Source organism: Mustela lutreola, chromosome 9, assembly GCF_030435805.1.
Source record: "Mustela lutreola isolate mMusLut2 chromosome 9, mMusLut2.pri, whole genome shotgun sequence".
Classification (NCBI taxonomy): domain Eukaryota; kingdom Metazoa; phylum Chordata; class Mammalia; order Carnivora; family Mustelidae; genus Mustela; species Mustela lutreola.
This window is the reverse complement of record NC_081298.1, coordinates 120,372,065-120,394,321: the sequence shown is the minus strand read 5'-3', so window position 1 is coordinate 120,394,321 and position 22,257 is coordinate 120,372,065. Positions and strand designations below refer to the sequence as shown.

The 22,257-nt window shown below is 38.6% G+C and overlaps 1 protein-coding gene across 2 annotated transcripts; it reads right to left on the bottom strand.

The window, feature by feature from the left end:
* Positions 1–2,033: 2,033 nt before the first annotated feature.
* Positions 2,034–12,943, bottom strand: DPY30 (dpy-30 histone methyltransferase complex regulatory subunit). 2 transcript variants are annotated; one of them, XM_059188685.1, is made up of 5 exons: positions 12,838–12,943; positions 12,525–12,596; positions 12,392–12,439; positions 5,549–5,691; positions 2,034–2,376 (listed from the first exon to the last, which is right to left on the bottom strand). In XM_059188685.1, exons 2-5 carry the CDS (start codon positions 12,558–12,560, stop codon positions 2,304–2,306), a joined length of 300 nt encoding a protein of 99 aa, XP_059044668.1. In that variant the 5' UTR covers positions 12,561–12,596; positions 12,838–12,943; the 3' UTR covers positions 2,034–2,303. The 2 variants fall into 2 exon arrangements, with proteins under 2 accessions (XP_059044668.1, XP_059044669.1); XM_059188686.1 differs by lacking the exon at positions 12,838–12,943 and adding an exon at positions 12,697–12,831.
* Between the last annotated feature and the right edge of the window lie 9,314 nt (positions 12,944–22,257).

Below are 22,257 nucleotides of genomic sequence, written 5' to 3'. Positions count from 1 at the left end.
ACACAAGCAAGAGGATACGGATTTTCCCCCAAAAGAAAAATTCTAAGCACACCCGAGAGCATTAGAGCAGAGGGTAATATAGGATTAAGGGAAAGTAGCATTAAACTGGGTTTGAATCCCTGCCCCAAACTTATTTCCCCTATAACTTGAGCAAGTTAACTAAATCTCATTTTTCTTATCTAAAAATGAGGTATTAAAATTAAACCTACCTCACAGGGTTTGGCAGATTTACAATTCATGTATTTAGCATGGTGCCTGGCACATGATAAGGGCTTGGTTAAGTAGCATGTGCACTTCCAGCAAAAGATATGTCTATTCTCAGCTGTTACTTTAAAAAGTATCAATTTCAAGATTGGGTAATTTAAGCCCCAACTCAAAGATAATATAACACTAGAAGTAATGTAGCACTAGGCAGGGTACTGCATTACTTCTAAATGGTCTTCACCAGAGGTTCTATCAGAATGCCTTGAAGAGTTTTTGTCAAATTCAGAAGCCAGGCTCTATCACAATTTAATCAGGTTCTCCAGGGCTATTTATATATGAAATATATTTGAGAAGATCCCAAGTGGCTCTGATGTAAATCATAGATGAAGAACTGCTGTAAGATGGTAAAATTATTGATGCTTTAATAAAAAATTACCCAATTAGTACTTAATCAAATGTTAAAATACCACAAAAAAGACTTGGGCAGATTAATGTAGGAAGTTAGCCAAATAGCCAAAATGTATCAGATAGAATTAGTATTTGCAGAAACTACTACATAAGCAAGAGATCCCAATCTTCGCACATTTTTCCTATGCAAATTATACACATCTGCAAGTTTAAATCAAAACCATGTCACCTTGCCCCAAGTGTCACTCCTACTGAAATAAGCTTTTCCAGTATTAAACTTAAGACATACCTCATTAGCATAGCTCGTACCTCAACTTTGTTTTCACATGTTTAGCTTGGACACACATCTTTAATGTGCTTCCAAAGCAGGTTTTTTTTCTTTTCTTTAAGAAAACTCTATGCCCAGTGTGGGCCTTGAACTCATGATCCTGAGATCAAGAGTTGCCTGCTACCAACTGAGCCAGCCAGGTGCTCCCAAGGCAGGCTATCTCAACCTTTGCATGAATTGATATTTTGAACTGGATAAATTCTTGTGGATGGAGGGGCGTGCAGGCTGGCCTGGGTATTGTGAAATATTTAGCAGCATTCCTGGCCATTACCCACTAGATGCCAGTAGAACTCCACCTTACTTGAGCAGTGACAACCAAAATGTTTCTAGACACAGCCAAATGTGCTCTGGAGTGAAAAGGCAAAGTCATTCCCCGCTGAGAACTACTTCCTTTAATATTCTTCCTGCCTGGCTTTCTTCAGTTTTCTTTTTCCAGAGCTAATGAATTATCTTAGTTTTTTCATACAGGACAAAGTAAGCAGACCCCCAAAAGAGGACTGGCTGGTGTTTTTTATTGCCAAAAGCAGCAATGATGTGAACTCACACAAGTACTCCTCACATGGCTCTCTAGCAGCAACACACTGGCAGAACTGGGTTTGAATGCCATTCAAGCACTTACCAGCAGTGTGGTCTTGAGCAAGTCACTTAATCTCTCCAAATGTTTCCTCATCTGCAAAATGGGAATAACAATATCTGCTTTGTAGAGTTGCTATATTAAAGATAATTTAAGTAAAATAGTACTTATGCCTGATACACAGAATTGTAATAAAAAACAGCTATTACTATATTACTACCACAAAGGTTTATAGCAATGAAGGATATTGCACAACCTCCGCAATACTCCAACTTCACTGTGCATTAGGGTCACCTGTGATGTTAAAAACTGAAGATGCTTAGATCCCACCCTCCAAGAGGTCCAAGGATAACGTTGAGAAAAACTGGCTGAGCTTTTCTTTAGGTTGAACTTGACTCTGGTGTACATTCATGCTGTAAAACTCTGCAGCATTCTAAGACCCAAGAAAGAAGCAATTCATGAAAATAACTGAAACATATAAAATATTTCTCATATAAAACAAAAACTACTTTCAAATAGTGACGTTTTAACAGTTTATTTTGAAGGTCATTTAAAAACAAAGTTAAAGACAATATGAGAAAAAATTGCACAGAATATACTCATTAAATAAGTATGGTGATTAAATCAAAATAAGGAATATATGTTTTCTTCTGCAATTCCGGAAATAAGTTCTCTTGTCCTGACGGTTCTTATACTTCCAAAAAGGGGGAAAAATCATGGCAATTAAAGCTGCCTCTTAATCATGTAAATCTACAGTAGAAATCAAAATTTTCTGTTCTTCCCAGTAAGTCAGTTTCGATCTTCAAACTGTGCCTTGTTTTTTAAAAGATAGGATGCTAGAAATTCAATGGGATTTGGTGGTCTGTAAGGGAAAAGAAATCCAAAGTTTAGAAATTTATATTCTAAGCATATTAATTTAAATGTACTGTTCCATAACAAAAACACATCTTTTTCAGCTTAATTTTCATTTTACTTTCAAAGGCCATTTGTGGTAAATATGGTGAATGAAATATGCAAGTAAATCAGTCAACAACATAGTGAAAAGAAACTGAAAGTTTTGTTATGGTTTAAATCTGGTTTTAACACAATTCTAAAACACGAGTTTCAAAAATGTAATTTTTGGCAATGGGATGACAATTATGCAGGGGGGATAATGACTTAAAGGGGTCACGAGGGAGAATTCTGGGATCCTGACAGTATACAGTTTCTTGATCTAAGTCCAAGTTATGTGGCTACATTTGGATTCTGAAAACTCATCAAACTGTACACCTATGATACACACAATTTTTCCTGCAGGTATTACCTTTCAATAAGAGTACAAAAACAATATAGGAAAATGGCTATAGCATCACTGAGACAAGTGGATGAACCCCCCAAAACTAATCAAAGGATTCAATCTTCATTTGGACAAAAAAGTACTGGTGTGTTTCTTTTTAAAAAGGCACCTCTCGGGATGCCTGGGTGGCTCGGTTGGTTTCAGTCCAGGTCATGATCCTGGGGTCCTGGGATCAAGCCCCATATCGGTCTCCTTGCTCAGCAGGGAGCCTGCTTCTCCCTCTGTCTGCCACTCCCCCTCCTTGTGCCCTCTCTCTCTGACAAGTAAATAAAATCTTTTCTTTTTTTATATTTTATTTATTTGACAGATAGAGATCATAGATAGGCAGAGAGACAGGCAGAGAGAGAGAGGGGGAAGCAAGCTCCCTGCTGAGCAGAGAGCCTGACGTGGGGCTTGATCCCAGGACCCTGAGATCATGACCTGAGTGAAGGCAGAGGCTTAACCCACTGAGCCACCCAGGAACCCCAATAAAATCTTTTTTAAAAAGAAACAAAGTCACCGCTATTTTACTTCAAATACTTAAATCAATAATAGTTCTAATACTGCTACCACACAGTACAACTAAGAAGTTAAACCTATTTTAAAATTAAGAAGTGGTAAGGGCATCTGGGTGACTCAGTTAAGCAGTTAAGCATCTGCCTTTGGCTCAAGTCATGATTCCAGGGTCCTGGTCTCTGGTCCACAGACGTCTGCTTCTCTCTCACCCTCTGCCTACTGCTCTGCTTATTTGTGCTCTGTCAAATAAATAAATAAAATCTTTAAAAGAAATTAAGTGGTGGGAAAATGAGGAATTGGAGGAAGGTGCTCAAAGGTACACACTTCCAGTTACAAGATGAATAAACATCAGGGCTATGATGTACGACACAATGAGCACAGCTAACACTGCTGTGGGATAGAGAGCGAAGTTGTTAAGGGGAGTACCTAACAGTTCTCATCACAAGAATTTCTTTTTTTTTTTTCTTTTTATTGCATCTATCTGAGATGGTGGATGTTAACTAAACCCACTGTGTAATCATTTCATAATATATGTAAATCAAACCACTACTCTATATGCCTTAGGCTTATACAGTGATATATATTATTTCTCAATAAAACTAGGAAAAAATGTTAACAAAAAATATATTTCATATTATTACTTTTCCTTAAAGTATTCTTGCTAAGAAAACAAGTCAAAAGACAAAAAGTTGGGGAAATCAGCTATTTAAAATCCTACTATGAAAAGGCGTATTTAGGATTAATTTACAATGATCTCAAAATATTCCTTTGGATTTTAAACAATCTTTTGAACCACCTACACTAAACAATTTTTCACACATTTATAATTAATTTCACGAATAATTTTGCCAGAATTCCTAACTTAAAAAGTGTATTTACCAATAGCATGTTACTTAAAAACTTCAAATTTTTCCTTCTAGCATTTAAAGCAGTATTTATAATCCCCCTATATCAACCTTCTGTAGATTAAGAATAAAAATATATATAAAAGAAACCCTATTTTAATTAACAGTATTAGAGCCAAGACATATCCTGCAGTCATAAACAAATCCTATTTTATACACATAACCAACTTACGAAAACATTTTCTAACTGGATTTGCTTATACAAAAAGAACTAAGGTAGGATTACAAGGAAAAAACATGTACAGAAAAAAACTTGTGATGCTGCTAACAAAGAAATATAAATCAAAATAGCTTGGCAAGACAAGTTTATAATAACACTCATGCTGCTGAGGTTATGATAGTGGAAGAAATTTGAGGACAAACTTTTGAAGAGAAAAGTGATTTTATGTGTCAAACACTTAATAATCATGTTCCTCAAACTAGCAAATCAACTCTTGTAAATTTATCATAAGAAAGTAATTAGGAGCGCCTGGGCGGCTCAGTCATTAAGCATCTAACTTCCCCTCCCACTTGGGTCAGAGCCCCACATCAGGCTCCCTACTGGTAGGGGAGGGGGGCGGGACAGGAAGCCTGCTCTTCCTCTCCTACTCCCCCTGCTTGTATTCCCTCTCTCACTGTGTCTCTGTCAAATAAATAAAATCTTAAATTAAAAAAAAAGAAAGAAAGAAAGAAGTAATTAAATAGGGATGCCTGGGTGGCTCAGTTATGTGTCTGCCTTCAGTTCAGGTCATAATCCCAGGGTCCTACTCAGTGGGGAGCCTGTTTCTCCCTCTACTTCTGTCCCTCCCCCCACCTCTTGCTCTCTTGAGCATGCTCTCAAAGAAATAAAATCTTAAAAGAAAAATTAAATAAAGGCAAAAGAAGCATTAAAACATATAAAGTGCTTGCTAATTTACATTAACAAAGAAAATTGGACCTACGTGTTCTACAATGAGAAAATGACTAAGTTAATTGCAGTGTTGTTACAATATCACAAAGGCTATGCAGAGATAAGGAAAAAGTTTTAAGTTATAATATTAAGTAAAAACACATATAATTACATGTATACCATGATTCTAAAGCTTTACAAACAGACATATGATCCAAAACTAGTAGAGATAAATCAAAAGTGTCTGAACTGATGAGATTATGGCTGACTTATTTTTAATTCTAACATCCATAAATTTCTTCTATTTTAAAAATAACACTACTAATGATATTCCTTTTTTTCTCTTTTTTTTAAACTAATGATATTTCAATTGGGGAAGTCTTTATTTAGCTTTCTCTGGTAACTCCATTTGCAGACAGTATCATCTTACCTTTCTTTCGCAAGCACAGCAAGTCCCTGTAATAAAATAGGCACAACTGTCTGATCCAGGTAGGCACGAGTTGGCAAAGACTGGAGATCCACTTTCTGTTTTGATGACTTTTCTGCATTAATCTTCTCATTGTCTACTATCCTCTAGTGGATTCAAAAAACATGCATATATATTACAAATAACTAGATTATTCTGAGCGCTAAACAAAAATTAATGGACATATGAAACTAATAAAAAAGGCAAATCAATGACTAGAAAGCTGATACTGAACAGCAAATCTCAAATAAAATCAGACCCGTTTCTAAATTCCATTTAAACTTTTCCTCTCTGAAGGCAATACAGTATCTCATTCTTTTCAGTGTGGGGCTTGAATTCAGGAGCCTGAGATCAAGCACTGCACATGCTATGGACTGAGTAAGCCACACATTCCTGTATCTCCAGATCCTACTCCTTCTCCCTTTCCTTTTGCCTGTTTAGGAGTAAATACAAGTGTTTTCTTTTTTTATATAAGAATACCTTCTTACACTATGCTTCAAAAAATTGAGATAGGACACTAAGTAGCACTGAATCACTGAGAAAGCTAGACCTGTTTCAATTCTTTCATTACAGACAGTATCAAGGACAAGACTCACTTTGGCATTGATAGGTCTGTAACACTTCTGTAACATTTGCTAAACTCTCTTAACCCAGAGAACAGGCAGAGCTTTCCAATGGCAATAGAATATACGTAAAATTTATTACCACCATTTTGTATTCAATTTTCATTTTTATGGTTATCCTCTATCAAAATGAAAATGTTTTTCCATTTGTTTCTTTAAAGAAATGCCTTCATGATTTTTTTTTTAATATTTTATTTATTTATTTGACAGACAGAGACCACAACAGACAGAGACCCAACCTTCGTGATTTTGAAAAGTGAAGAGAATTGGGGCACTTGGGTGGCTCAGTGGGTTAAGTTTCTGCCTTCAGCTCAGGTCATGATCTCAGGGTCCTGGGATCAGCCCAGCATTGGGCTCCCTGCTCAGAAGGGAGCCTGCTTCCCCCTCTCTCTCTGCCTGCCTCTCTGCCTACTGGTGGTCTCTGTCTGTCAAATAAATAAATAAAATCTCTGCTCAGTGGAGAGCCTAGATCCCCCTTTCTGCCTACTTGTGAACTGTCTGTCAAATAAATAAATAAAATCTTTTTAAAAAATAAACAGAATAAATAAAAGTGAACAGAATCAAGAAAAATATTAAGTAAACGATAGCCCAAAAATAGGGGAAATTACTAATCTGGAAAAGATCACTAATGTGATACTTAAATGATGTTTAAGAAACAACTTATAATTTCTACTCCTAAAGAATCCCCAAATTTTAGGTCTTTGACATAGATTCATCTGACACCAAGAACATCAAAAACTGCTTTATTGAAAAACTTCGCATTCTTTTACAAATTGACCATTTTAGAAACTTAGAAATAAGAGCCTATCTAAAAGGCAAAACATTGAGGCACCTGGGTGGCTCAGTGAGTTAAAGCCTCTGCCTTCGGCTCAGGTCATGATCCCAGGGTCCTGGGATGGAGCACCACATCGGGCTCTCTGCTCCGCAGGGAGCCTGCTTCCTCCTCTCTGCCTGCCTCTCTGCCTACTTGTGATCTCTGTCTGTCAAATAAATAAATAAAATCTTAAAATAATAAATAAAAGGCAAAACATTATTAAGAGCATTTTCATTTAAATGAACTTCTGGGGGAACCTGAGTGGCTCAGTCAGCGCCTGCCTTTGACTCAGGTCATGCATGGTCCTAGGGTTCTGGGATCAAGCCTCACATCAGACTCCCCACCTCAGAAGGAAGCCTACTTCTCCCTCTCTCTCTGACCCTCCCCTAGCTTGTGCTCACTCTCTCTCTCTCTCAAATTAATAAATTTTTAAAAATAAAATAAAACAAATGAACTTTTGGGACACCAGGCTCAGTTGGTAGAGCATGCAGTCTTGATCTCAGGGTGTGGGCTCAAGCTCCATATTGGGTATAGAGATTACTTAACAATAAAATCATTTTAAAAAAACTGAACTTTAACTTCAATCATACTCAAACTGGATATAAATGAGTCAACAACAACAAAAAAGAAAACATTTTCTAGACTTAGTTTTTTAGACAATTTTATTTTGTAAAAAGTGGTAGAAAACAAAAAAAAACTTTAATCATATACCCAAAATATATGTATAGACCATGGTTTCCAAAGATAGTTCCCAAAACTATGTCTACCAACTATTCTAATTTTGCTCATTTTCCATCTTTTTTGAGATTTATAATATTTAAGACAATAATGTTCTATACCTAACTAATGGTAAAAGTTATTTATTTGCTCATGGATTAAGAAATTTATTGTTCCTTGGTAAATCTTAACAGATAATACTCATATACAACAAAAAAAACTAACCATTTACATGATATTCCAATGCCTTCAATAAGAAACAGCAACACCTGAACAATTCCTATAGATTTTATAATAAACCTCCTGACCAAATCCTCTCAATTTTTCAAATATTTAGTATCTACTATGTGCCTACTGCCATGATTAATTTTAGTTGAGCCCAAATCCTGAATTAAACTAAAAATATATACATCCAAATTACCACCCCCCAAAAGGTAAAAGGTGTTAACGGTATACAACAATAATCACAAAAATGGGAAAAAAAATAAGGGGAGCCCTAGGATTGTCCCAGCTTACTACTTCCTGCCTTGAAAACTTGTAAGACGCTTCCTGCCTAGAAAACTGATAGGATGCAAAGAAAACTTATAGAACCAAAGCAGAGCCCAGAAGTCTCCCTGAGCTGAGAAGCCAGACTTGAAACTTCAGGGAGATCAAAACAACTAGAATTTTTAGGACAAAGTATTGCAAAGTGCATGGAGAGGAGAGAGATGTGCAGAAAGAGACTAAAGAGATTGCGTAGCAGTCTTCAAGTGAATACTTATCAGGGTATGCATAACAGTAAACTACGCAAGGCCAAGGAAAAAAACACCTAGAATGAGCAGGAGACATAATCCCTACAGCTCATCCAAGGCCAGGAATAGTTCATGTTCCTGTGACCCAAAATTGGAAAACTGTAATACATGAAACACTGGGGGAAATGAAAGAGGAAGATATTAGGCCTAAATTAAAGGTTGGTCTTGTTCTACCTAACAAAGCTTAAAGTAAACCTCAAAAGAATCAAACTGTTCCTCAGTAACTTAAGTGTGTCCTAGGACAAAGCTCAAGAATGTCTGAAGGAGGGGGGCTGGGTGGCTCAGCCAGGTGAGCGACTTGCCTTACAGCTCAGGTCATGATCCTGGAGTCCCAGGATCCTGTCCCAAGTCAGGCTCCCTGTTGGGTGGAAAGTCTGCTTCTCCCTCTGACCCTCCCAGTTCTCCTGCTCTCACTTTCTCTCTCAAATTAAAAAACAAAAACAAAAAAAAAAAAACCTGAAAAAAAAAAAGTTTGAAGGATTACAAAAATAAAAATAACCAGTACACAACAAGGTAAAATGCACAATGTCCAGCCTCCAATAAGAAATCACCATACAGGCAAAGAAGCAGGATATATTACCCATAATGAGGGAAAAATTCAACCTACAAAAATAGACCCAGAAATGATACAGATGATAGAACAGGCAGTGCTATAACATCTTCCACACCTTCAAGAAGGGAGAGGAAAAATAACTAAATCAAGCTTAGAGAGTACTTTTGAAGAAATAATGGCTGAAATTTTTCCAAATTTCATGAAAATTCCAAAGCCACAGATCCAAGAAACTCGCCGAATCCTAAGCACAAGATCCAAGAAACTCGCACAATCCTAAGCATATTTTTATTTAAAGACTACACAAATTAATTAGTTAATTAATTAAAAATAAAAATTACACAGAAACATATCATATTGAATCATTTAAAACTCATAATAAAATCATAAAAGCACCAAAAGAATATACTTTAAGTATGCAGAAGCAAAGAAAGGAGTGATTGCAGATATCCTGTCAGAAACAATGTCAGCCGAAAAGACAGTGGAGCAAATCTATACCTAGCAAAAATATCTCAGCAATAAAGACCATAAAAAAAGGACAAAATAATGATTTTTCAGACATTCAGAAGTTTGAAGAATTCCTTACCAGCAGACCAGAAATGTTAAAAGCAGCCCTTAAGGCAGAAGGAAATCTGGATCTACTAAAGAATGAAGAGTCAAGGGGCACTTGGGTAGCTCAGTTAAGCGTCTGCTTTTGGCTGAGGTCATAATCCTGGGTTCCCAGGACTGAGCCCCACATTCAGCTCCCTCTCAGAAGAGAGCCTCCTTCTCCCTCTCCCCCAACCTGCTTGAGCATGCTCTTCCATTGTCTCAAATAAATAAAATCTTAATTTAAAAAAAAAAGGAAGAGGGGCGCCTGGGTGGCTCAGTAGGTTAACCCTCTGCCTTCAGCTCGGGTCATGTATCAGGGTCCTAGACTCGAGCCCCACATCGGGCTCCCCTCAGCTCCCTCAGCAGGGAGCCTACTTCCTCCTCTCTCTCTGCCTGCCTCTCTGCCTACTTGTGATCTCGAAGAGTCAAGATGGCAAATATGGTAAAAGGTACATACATGGGTAACTGTGAAATATTCCTTTCTCTTACTGTTTAAATCTCTTCTAAGATAATTAACTTTTTATTTTTCTTTAAAAGGTTAATTACAGGATTTATAACATAAATGGAAGTAAAATATGTAACAGCAGTACAAAGGCCAGTTGTGAGAAAAATGGGAGAATACTGTTGTATGGTTTTGGTTTGATCTTTTTTTTTTTTTTTTTTTAAGATTTACTTATTTAAGAGAGAGAGAGAGAACAAGCAGAAGGAAGGACAGAGAAAGAGAATCTTTCAAGCTCCTGCTGAGCTAGGAGCCTGACTGGGGGCTGGATCCCCCAACTCAAGAAATCATGACCTAAGCTGAAACCAAGAGTCCAACGCTCAACCGACCGGGCCACCCGGGCACCCTTTTTGTAAGGTTTTTGTACTATACACAAAATGAAATAATACCACTTGAAGGTAAATTGTGAAGTTAGACTTGCATGCTATAAACCGTAAAGCAAGCACCTAAAAAGAAATTATAACATATAAGCCAATAAAGAAAATAAAACAGACTAAGAGAAAAAGTAGCAGCAGCTAAAGACTAGCAGTTTCCAGACTTTCAAATACTACAACAAATTAAAGATTACACAATGAACAAAGGGGCTAACATAAGAATGTTTACACTATTTTGCCAAGTAAAAACTTACCAATAAATAAACTCTTATTTTATACCATTAATTCATAAAGAATGGGCATTTTAAAATTACAGAAGCAGAAGACTGATCACCAAACAATGTATCATTATCAAACACTCCCTTGCTCTCACCTTTTTTCTCACTTTACCAGGGAAATTGGTCTGAGGACCTGAGAGAAAGACTCTCAGAATCACTGCTCTTATGTATCATGACTCTGCCTTCATATACAAGCACCATCAAGAAAAGACTGCTGACGGGGCGCCTGGATGGCTCAGTTGTTAAGCATCTGCCTTCAGCTCAGGTCACGATCCCAGAGTCCTGGGATGGAGCCCCAAGTCAGGCTCCCCGCTGGGTGGGAAGCCTGTTTCTCCCTCTCCGACTCCCCCCTACTTGTGTTCCCCCTATCACTGTCTCTCTGCCAAATAGATAAAATCTTTAAAAAATAATAAATAATAAAAAGTTAAAAAAAAAAAAAGACTGTTGTCTATAAAGAAGTTTCTTAAATGAACAGAACACAAAGTGGTGTAGAGGATCTTCACCAGGTTCAATTAAAGATTACATTATGAAAAGAAGTTCTCTTCTTAATACTGATATCAAATGCAGAAACATTCCTAGCAATTTCAAAGGCACAGAGTGGTCATTCCACATGCCAGGGGACTCAATATCATCAACACAATTTAACTGTACCTCAAAAATGTCAACCTCCCTGTGTTTAACACAAAGCCCTCCACTTACTTTGTGGTGTCCTTACACAAGTTACTCAACTTCTCTGAGCTTTACAGGACTGAAAATATATAAAAATTACTTAGCAGTGTGCCTGGCACACAGTAAAAGTAAAGAAATGTTAGCAGCTGTTACTATCATTACTCTGCTTGGTAATACTCATGCTCACATTTATCCAAACTTAATCACTGGCAATGTCTTCTCCCCTGGCTCCCCAGTAAAACACACATATCCCCCAGAAACCTATTTTCCGAACCAATTTCACCCAGCTTTGGCTAATTCATTTGTCCTAGCATTTATTCATTCATTTACAAACAACTTCTACTTTTAAACAACAACCTCCTGGCACTTATATGAAAAAGCTCTAAGAAAATATACCTCCTTTTTTATGTTTTTCACATGAATTCTTTGAGTTCAGACTTAACTATGTAAGGCAAAAACAATGTCTATTACGTGTGTTACACCTTCCAATTGCATCTACTACTGAACGCAAAGAAATCAACATTTATTAAATGTTGACTCCACCAGCACACTATTCTACTTACAAAGACAATGGGTGCAATTTTAATGTGCAGTTTTTCGAAAGCATGTTCCAACAGATTCATTAATACCCACCATGTAAAACGATTGTGCCATTAGTAATGCATTTTCGTTTCTTTACATCATTTTCAGAAGTTCATCTCTTGACTCAAAACTAATTTGAACGTCCGTTTACCACGAAGTATTAGCACCGCTAACAAAACAGGCTACCCATAATTTGATACTATTTAGTTCATGCTGATAAAGTTTTCCCTTGTGCAAAGCAACCTAGTAAAAATGGATCCCAAGTTTTCTCCAGCTCATAAGAGACGTTCAGATACGGCATTAGACCCGGGCGAATTACCTCGACATTGTCTGTGAGACCGTACTCAGAGTGAGGGTTTTCTGCAACCTAGAAAACAAAACATAGGTCACTGAGACGTGAGCCACCCCTTCACGCTACACACCGCCACCCTGAAGCCAGGGCCTCCCGGTACCTGCGTCTGTCCTTCCAGCATCTGCTCAGGCTCCATGGCGGACCCTGCAAGTCACAATCCCCGGAAACCAGTCTTGGAAAACAAGAAGAACCGTGAGTTACCCGGGAGATTTCAACACGAAGATGCCAGGATGGAGTCCAGCCCAGCTCCCGACCCCGCCCCTCACCCCCACCTGGGCGCGGGAGCACCCGGAGCAGTAGAGGAGCAAGGTGGGACAGTCCAACACAGGGCGCCCGCATCAGGTCCGGAAGCTCCGCAGCTGTCCCAAGAACCTAGAAGAGGTGGAAAAGGTGGGGGGAAGGGAGCTGATTACCCGCGCCCAAGCCGCTGGTTCTTAAGAGCGCTGCACCGCTCCACCAACTCCCAGCACAAACCGCTTCAGCCGTAAGTGACGGATGTCGCACAACCGCCGCGCCTGCGCAGAACTCCCCGGCGGGCCTGGGTGGGGAAGAACTGGGTACTGTGCTGAGTCTACTTTTCCCTGTGCGGTCGACAGAGTGGCAAAAATCTGACCCCGGCGGTTGCGGGAGGCTAGTTTTTCAACCTGCCTACCCCAGGCGAGCAACACCCCAGCTGCAGACGCAGTGACCACCGCAGCTCTCAGGGGTTCGGCCCGCGCATCTCTTAGTGCTGCCTGAGTCTTCCGCGGAAGCTCTTCAGCGTGGAAGCGAAATCATCCATCCACTGCGTGATTCTTACAAAAAAAAATCAGACCTAAGCTAAACAGTCTACGAAAGAATGTCAGTGTTTTATTCTAAAAAGGTGGGGGGGAAAGCAGCATTTGGGGATTTCATGGTAAGCTTTGATCGAATACTTAAATCTGTAAATATGCGATGTTAATGCTACCTTCCATTTGTATCAAAGTTTGCAAAAAGCAACTGGCTTTCCAAAGTGTGATACTGTTGATACTAATGTATTTGTAAAAAAAAAAAAAAAAAAAAAAAAAAAAAAAAAAAAAACACACACACACAAAGGATGACTTGCCTCCTACATTCGTAAATAGCAAAGACGGTTGTTTTAATTACAATAAATTCCATTTATTTTTATGTAAATACAAGCGATACAGTCATGAACGTTCCTACCTTTAATCCCATTTGTAGTAGCACTTGGTAATACGAAAATTTGAAAACCTAATATTAAATGTTTGGAGACTACATATGTCATATCAGTATAAGGGAATGTAAGCTATTAAAAGTCATGACTCTAGGGACGCCTGGGTGGCTCAGCTGGTTGAGCGGCTGCCTTCGGCTCGGGTCGTGATCCTGGCGTCCTGGGATCGAGTCCCACATCGGGCTCCTTGCTCAGCCGGGAGCCTGCTTCTCCCTCTGCCTCTGCCTACCTTTCTGTCTGCTTGTGCTCACTCTCGCTCCTCTCTCTGACAAATAAATAAATAAAATCTTTAAAAAAAAAAAAAAAAAAAAAAAAAGTCATGACTCTAGAAATACAGAAACATTGGTGATTATAATGTTAAGTTTTGAAAACGGTAGAATACATTTTGTTACTCTGCAAAAACTGAGTAGATAAAGATCTAAAATTTGTTTAGGAACTAGACTTTTGGGTATGTTTTTAAAGTTTAATTTTATAATGGATACTTGATTAGTATTGTAATTGGTGACAGTTACCATATGATGCTTGAGGATTTTTCATGTAGAACTTATTTATGCAAAGATGTAGACGCATATTTACAAGCTATAGAAATTGACTAGTGCATATATTATCTCAAAGTAAGATTAAATGCTTTTCAGGAGTGGGAAATAACAGCAAAGACGTTTAGAGAATAGTTGGAGAAAGTTAATAGTTCTGTGTACGTTTCCCAATACATGGTAGACACTCAAATATTTCCAAATTCCAGAAAGTAATTGAGAGCTGCTTATATATATTTTCTAAGTGCTTACAGTTTTAGTAAAATGGGAAGCTAGACGGAGCTTCTTCAAGATAGGGACCTTATTTTATATAACTTAGTACTTCACACAGTGCCTATTACATCAGAAAGTTTACAACATGTATGTATTTGATTCACAGTCAAAGCCAAATACAGATGACACTACTAAAGACTACATATGTTTATGTATGTATGTGTGTGTATAAGATACATGCATATATGATTACTAAAGGGAGCAGCACAGAATAATGAACTACCAACCAGGTTTCTCTCAATCTAAAAAAAGACTTATAAGTGTGGTTTACAAAAATTTTTCACCAAATGTTTTACATTTACAACTTATTGAAAAATTCAGAGAACAAACCATCACAGAGGAGAGATGGGAGGGGGAAAATGACAGCTAGAAATGATGTAAATGGATTAGCAAGAAAATCATAGGAAGTATAAAGTTAATTGAAGATACTGCAGAATGCTGAGTTCTTATATGAAGTTAAAGATTCTAAAGAGAATGGGCCCTGGGAACAATGATTATGACAGAAATTTGCAATAATGTGCATTCTCTAGAGAGGGATAAATTAAAAGAATGAGAAGAACTCTTGTATGGACTTGTCATACTAAACCTGGTTTATGACTCCCCTCATCTGCTTCTATTATGTCTTTTTATTGCAGCACTTATCTCATTCTGCCTTATATATTGTTTGCAGTTAAAATCAGATTTTTTAGTTCTGCAAGGCAAAAATCTTATTATATTCATTTTCATATTTGTTTCTTGTATTCAATAAATATTTTTTCAAAAGAAGTGAATTCTTAGGGAAGGCAAGGACTCGCACCAAAGCACAACTCCGACTTCTGTCTTTCTTGGGGTTTTAGGGAGATGGTAATTTAGAGATTCTAGAACTAGAATTCTAGAATCTAGAATAATAAAGAAAAATTACTGTGCTTGACCCCCTTTGTATAGACTTGACGCAAATTCCATTTATAAAACATTAACCTAGGGGCGCCTGGGTGGCTCAGTGGGTTAAAGCCTCTGCTTTCGGCTCAGGTCATGATTCCAGGGTCCTGGGATTGAGCCCTGCATCGGGCTCTCTGCTCAGCGGGGAGCCTGCTTCCCTTCCTCTCTCTGCTTGCCTCTCTGTCTACTTGCAATCTGTCTGTCAAATAAATAAATAAAATCTTTTTTAAAAAAAAACCATTAATCTATTAGATAATACTTATTTAGGAATAATACAGTATGTATAGTAAAAAAAAAAAAAAACACTTGATTTGGGATTAGATGAGTATTAGAACCTAGTTCCTTCACTCTTTACCATGTGGAAGTAAGCAAGTAATTCAACTCTTCTGTGCTTCAGAAAAAGAAGAATAGGGGAAGAAGAATCCACATGTGGATGAGGATAACAATTCTTCATGAAGAGGATCAAATTAGATAAAATAGATGAAACTGCTTTGTGCGAAACTATATGAGTATGTGAGACATTCTGCTTTATCTGTACCTAACTACTGCTTCATTATCATAATATCCTACCTTTTTTGTTCCTATTCTTTTTTCTTTTAATTAATTTGTGAGAACGTGCTCAAATAAGAACATGATTCAGCACACATTAATACACACAAACACAACTGTATTTGCAAAGGAAGATATAGAATTTATTGAGTGTAATTAGGCCCTCTGAGAATGGTCTGTGGGGAGGGACACCAACTGCCTCTGAGGAAGACCTGCAAATACATATTCCAGGTTTGGCTAACCATTTTCGAAGGAAGTATCTTTTGGGGGCTGATACAAGAAAACAACTGCTTTACCTATAGTTCCCTGTGTCCACTACCAAACCCCATGCCCAAGCATTCTTACCACTTCATCATCTCAGAAATGTTGGTATAACAAAGAACATGCCAAATGAGCTTTTTAAATTTTTTAAAAGATTTTATTTATTTATTTGACAAAGAGAGACATCAAGAGAGGGGATACAAGCAGGGGGAGAGGCAGAGGGAGAAGCAGGCTCCCCGCTGAGCAGGGAGCCTAACATGGGACTCAATCGCTGGACCCTGGAATCATGACCTGAGCTGAAGGCAGGTGCTTAACCAACTGAGCCTCCCAAGCACTCCATGGCTAGTTGAAATTTCAACCCAGCTCCACCTAATTCCAAAGACTGTGCTCCTGGAATATGCCTAGAGAAAAAGTGTATTGGTTAGTATGCTTTGGGATTCCAGCAACAAATCCCAACTCCAGTTTGTTAAACAAGTAAGACTTTCTGAGTTACAACTGAAAATCCCAGTAGTAAACTGGGTATCTAAGAAGGTTTAGTTGTGGCTGTTATACTGTCTCTCTACAATTTTCTTGCCTTCATCTCTTCTGTATTATCAGGCTGTATTATTCATTCTCAGGCTGCTTTCTCATGGTGAAGAGATCATTGCTAGAAGTACTCAGGAAAACATGCTTTCTTTTTCACATGCAAAGACAGAAAGCATCACTTCCCTTAGGTCTACCCATGTACCAAAAGTCTGACCTTTGCTTTGATATATCCATCTTGAATCAGTTCTTTTGATAAGGTGGATGTCATGTGCTGACTAGCTCAGTCTTGAATTACTGCCCATTCCTGAACAATGACAAGGATGTGACCTGGTAGTAGTTGATCCCACCTGAATTGTATGAACATTAGATAAATGGGAGAGGATCGGTTCTACAAGACAAAACCTTAGAATGGGTCAGAAAGGGAATGGATGCTGAATACTCAGTCAAAAAATATTTACTGTTGGGGTGCCTGGATGGTTCAGTCAGTTAAGTGCCCAACCATTGATTTCAGCTAAGGTCATTATCTCATGGTTGTGAGACTGAGCCCCATGACTCAAGGGACTTAGGATTCTCTCTCCCTCTCCTCTGCCCCTCCTCTCTCTCTCTCTCTCTCTCTCAAAAAAAACAAAAACAAAAACTGCTACAGGTTATGTACAGCTTACCATAAAAGGGATAGACTAAAAAGAATATTCACTTTGACAAAGCATTTCTACTTATAGGACTTTATCCCATAGAAATACAAAAATGTGTGACTAGAAGGATACTTATCATACCATAGTTTTTAGCAGGAAAATATTGGGAATAAGTTAAATTATATCTCAATACAATGGGCTACTGTGAAACCCCTGGAAAAAATTGAAAAGATCTATAGATACTGGTATGGAAAGTACTTGCTACCTAATTTTATGTGGAAAAAAATGCGTATTGCAGGAAAATCTCTATAGTATAATCTGGTTTTGCATGTATATATTTGTATGTGCATAACAAAGAGTCTGGTGAGATATAAAACAAAATATTGAGAGGGATAATGTTGAGGAAAAGTCTTTGCTTTTTCCAAACTTGTATATTTCTTGAACTTTTTTCCCCCAAAAGCATAAATTTGCTTTAAAATAAAAAGGGTAGGGGCACGCTGGTGACTCAGTTAAGCATCCAGCTCTTGACTTCAACTCAAGTCATAATCTCAGGGTAGAGGGGTGGATTTCCTTGCTGGGCTCGTGCTGGGTCTGTAGCCTGCTTAAGAGTCTCTCTCTCCCTTTCCCTCTACCCTCCCCCCATCCCGTTTACATGCTCTCAATCCCTCTAAAAAATTAATTAATTAAAATAAAAAGGATAGGGCGCCTGGGTGGCTCAGTGGGTTAAGCCGCTGCCTTCGGCTCAGGTCACGATCTCAGGGTCCTGGGATCGAGTCCCGCGTCGGGCTCTCTGCTCAGCGGGGAGCCTGCTTCCCTTCCTCTCTCTCTGCCTGCCTCTCTGCCTACTTGTGATCTTGCTCTGTCAAATAAATAAATCAAATCTTTAAAAAAAATAAAAATAAAAAGGATAAAAATATTTAGATAAATTTTCTGTAATTGGAAAATATGTAGTTATACATAACATATACAGTATTGGGGAAGAATATTTATGTGAATAATGAGTCTAATCAGTTGTATGATAGTATTTTTTTTTAAGATTTTATTTATTTATTTGACAGAGAGAAATCACAAGTAGATGGAGAGGCAGGCAGAGAGAGAGAGAGGGAAGCAGGCTCCCTGCTGAGCAGAGAGCCCGATGCGGGACTCGATCCCAGGACCCTGAGATCATGACCTGAGCCGAAGGCAGCGGCTTAACCCACTGAGCCACCCAGGCGCCCAGTTGTATGATAGTATTAAAAGAAAAATCTTCCAGTTCATCCTTCCTTTCACCCAAGTATTTATGTGGGTGGTGTGCAGAAAAGAGTTGACAGAGCAGGCTGAGACTGCTGTGCTTAGAAAGCCCTGCTTGCAAGGTTGGTTGGTATCTGGGAATTTGAATGATAACCAGCTCCCTACACAAATACAAAAGTTTCCCTAAATGACGACGGTAGCTTAAACTGTTTGTGCAAACCCAATATTTTCTTCTAAACATCTGCTTTCCTTCTATGAGTCTGGAATTTAAGGTGCTCTATATGAACACCTTAGTAAGAGGGTGCCTACATGATCAGCCCCAATAAAAACCCAAGCACTGAGTTTGTGATGAGAGTTGTGGTAGACAGTATTATACACATGTTGTCAGAACTCATTGCTGGAGGAATTTAGTGTGTCCTGTGTGCTACTGAGTGAAGATTCTGAGAAGCTGGAGCTTAGTTTTCTCCAGACTTTGCCCCATGTGCCTTTTCCCTTTGTTAATTTTGCTTTTGCTTTGTATCCTTTTGCTGTAATAAATCATAGCTGTAAGTGTGACTATATTCTGAGTCCAATGAGTCCTTCTAGCAAATCACCAAGAACGTGATCTTGGGGATCTTAAACGTTGGGGAATTTAGGGTAAATATAAATTACAATTCCTGCCCTCATATATTTGTATTCTAGTTCATTTACATTAGATATATATACATATATGTGTGATATATTTAAATGACAGTATAGTAACTGAATAACGGTTAAGTTGACTGACACAGAGCATAAATTCTGAAGAAGTTCAGATGAGGCTGAGATATATGTAAGTAGGGGTCTTTGGAGCAGTATTAACAAAGACAAAGTATTTAAGTAAAGCTGGGAGGAGTAGGAGGCCATAATACAGACTGAAACACTGAAGAGGAGAGTAAATGGAGAAACTTTTTTTTTTAAGATTATATATTTATTTGACAGACAGAGATCACAAGGAGGCAGAGAAGCAGGCAGAGAGAGGGGGGGGGGAAGTAGGCTCCCCACCGAGCGGAGAGCCCGATTGGGGGCTCGATCCCAGGACCCGGAGACCATGACCTGAGCTGAAGGCAGAGGCTTAACCCACTGAGCCACCCAGGCGCCCCTAAATGGAGAAACTTTGATACCCTTACCAGAATATAGGATTTGAGCTTACCTGACCAGGTAGAGAGGAGGATCTCAGGATAAAGAAGGCTTTCTGAAATCACTGCAGTTGGTAGAAACCACTCTTGAAAATAGACAACTCCGGTTACGTGCCCAACATTCACCCGGTGCTACCAGTTTCCATTACCCTGCTTTTGATGTATGCTAGAGTAAACATGCCCTGGCCACCATAAACATAGAAATGTAACACTCTGCTTCTATAATGAAGTACTTACAGTGATGACTGAATACAGCCTCTGAGAATTTGGACTGCTATTCTAGGGCATTCATTTCATATTCTGTATTAACTGCCTCTTCTTATGCCTCCACAGCATCAAAGCTTTAAAAATCAAGTTGAGCAGGTTAGGTGACAATTTATACTCTTACATCTACTACTGTTTCAAAACCATGAGCTCACTCACACTTTCACTAGGAATAAATCCTCTGGAAACAAGAGAATCTCAAACTGGTGTCTCAGTTTTGGATTGTTTGTTTTTAAATTTTTTTTTAAGATTTTATTTATTTATTTGACAGAGATCACAGGTAAGTAGAGAGGCTGGCAGAGAGAGAGAGAGAGAGAGAGAAGCAGACTCCCCGCCGAGCAGAGAGCCTGATGTGGGACTCGATCCCAGGACCCTGAGATCATGACCCGAGCCGAAGGCAGCGGCTTAACCCACTGAGCCACCCAGGCGCCCCTGTTTTTAAATTTTAAGCCAATATCTCCTCACCCATAGATTCCACACAAAAATTCAGAATTCTGGTTTCTCTTGAAACCAGTATGCCACACATTCTTGAAAGGCAACAATCAGCTAGAGCTAAGTAACAGGATGTCCCATTTATTAAGGGGGTGCTATCCTCCCATTTTTCATAATCTTCATCATTCATATCATACATATACTTCTAAATTGCACAGCCACACCTGAAACTTCTATACGTTCTGCGTCTCACCACCGTTGCTGGTTGCTGCTTGAGTTTTTAAGCTCCTATACCAGATCATAAATCTGATTTTATTCCTTACTATAATCTTGTCATTTTACTCACTGCCCGGCATCCCGACTGTGGTTTATATCTATTTGATGAACAAATAAGTGAATAATGTGCATGACAATATGGATTGAATAATGAGAAGTGATTAATTGCCCACAAATATGTTTTCTCTTAGTAACACAACTATAGGATAATAATACCCCCAGTTGTTACTCTACTTCTCCTTTACCTCCAGCCCTGTCTTTTGTTTCTCTCTTTTCTGCCTTTTTCAAAATCTGTAATCTCTTGACTCTAAGTGTGAAATTTTATTTTACTTTTAATTGAAAAGAGGTCCTTAATATCTATCATTGGTCTCTACTTCAAATAATCCAGCGTCTCTCAAACTGAAGGTCTGAGGAATTCCTCAGAAGAGAAGTCGGGCTAAAATAGCCAAAAAAACTGTCTGGTGATAGTCACTTGGTAAATAAATTAATGGGTTAAAGTGATAAGGTGACCAAATGTCCTGGATTAGTTAGCACAGTACTCACCTCCTCCTTTTTGTCCTGGTGAAACTGGACCAGATTCCCTTTGAGATTAAGTGTCCTGCAAGTTCTTACCATCTGAAAATTGGGAGGCCATCACACTGTGGGTTAAATGACAGGTTAGGATCTTCAGTCCAGCGGGACTATAAGGCCAGGATCACAGCCAGGCACTATTTCTCTTGAGGCAGATTTAGGAAGTGGTCACTTCAGAAAATGGGTTTGCCTGGGATGTAATTCCAAGAGGCAGGAAATGTGGATTGAGATGACTCAAAACTGAAATCCCCGGAAAGTCTGATTTCTGGACAGAAACAAAATTTATCGAGGACTTTTCTATCTCAGGTATTATGCTGGAGGTTCTAAGTGAATTCTTTCATTTTGGAAATTTCTTAGTCCACCCATTTTACAGAGGCATTAACTGATTAAAAATCTTGTTGCAGGGGCGCCTGGGTGGCTCAGTGGGTTAAAGCCTCTGCCTTCAGCTCAGGTCATGGTCTCCGGGTCCTGGGATCAAGCCCCACATAGGGCTCTCTACTCGGCGGGGAGCCTGCTCCCCGCCCCCGCCCCCCCCCCCACCTGCCTCTCTGCTGGCTTATGATCTCTGTCTGTCAAATAAATAAATAAATAAAATCTTTAAAAAAAAAAAAACTTGTTGCATATTGCACAGCTAAGAACTAGCAGAACCAGAATACCAAACCCATCTTTCTGACTCTCTTTCCCATATTCTTACTATACAAAAAAATTGGCAGAGGTATATTGGCACAGTCAATATTAAGCACAAGGGAATAGCAGAGACTTAGCAAGTGGGAATCCAGAGGTCAGAGACTCAACACTAGGATGCCAAGGAATGAAAGATCACTCCTGCTCTAGGGACCGAAGATACATTTATTTCATCATTAATAATATATAAACAGACTATGTAAAAATGTTTTTCTTTGGAAGCCTACATTATTACCTTAATTCTCTGGAGTAGTATGTGTCATTAACTAATATGTGATGCTACTTAACAAACTGTTAGATCTTCAAGTTCCTTATTTTT

What these genes read in the sequence shown, in the direction of transcription:
- DPY30 (XM_059188685.1), bottom strand. Translation starts at nt 12,560, where the DNA reads ATGGAGCCTGAGCAGATGCTGGAAGGACAGACGCAG. An exon ending in TGCTGGAAGGACAGACGCAG is followed by an intron (nt 12,440 to 12,524) that starts GTACCGGGAGGC and finishes TTTGTTTTCTAG; the next exon opens with GTTGCAGAAAACCCTCACTC. An exon ending in GCTGTGCTTGCGAAAGAAAG is followed by an intron (nt 2,377 to 5,548) that starts GTAAGATGATAC and finishes TTTCCCTTACAG; the next exon opens with ACCACCAAATCCCATTGAAT.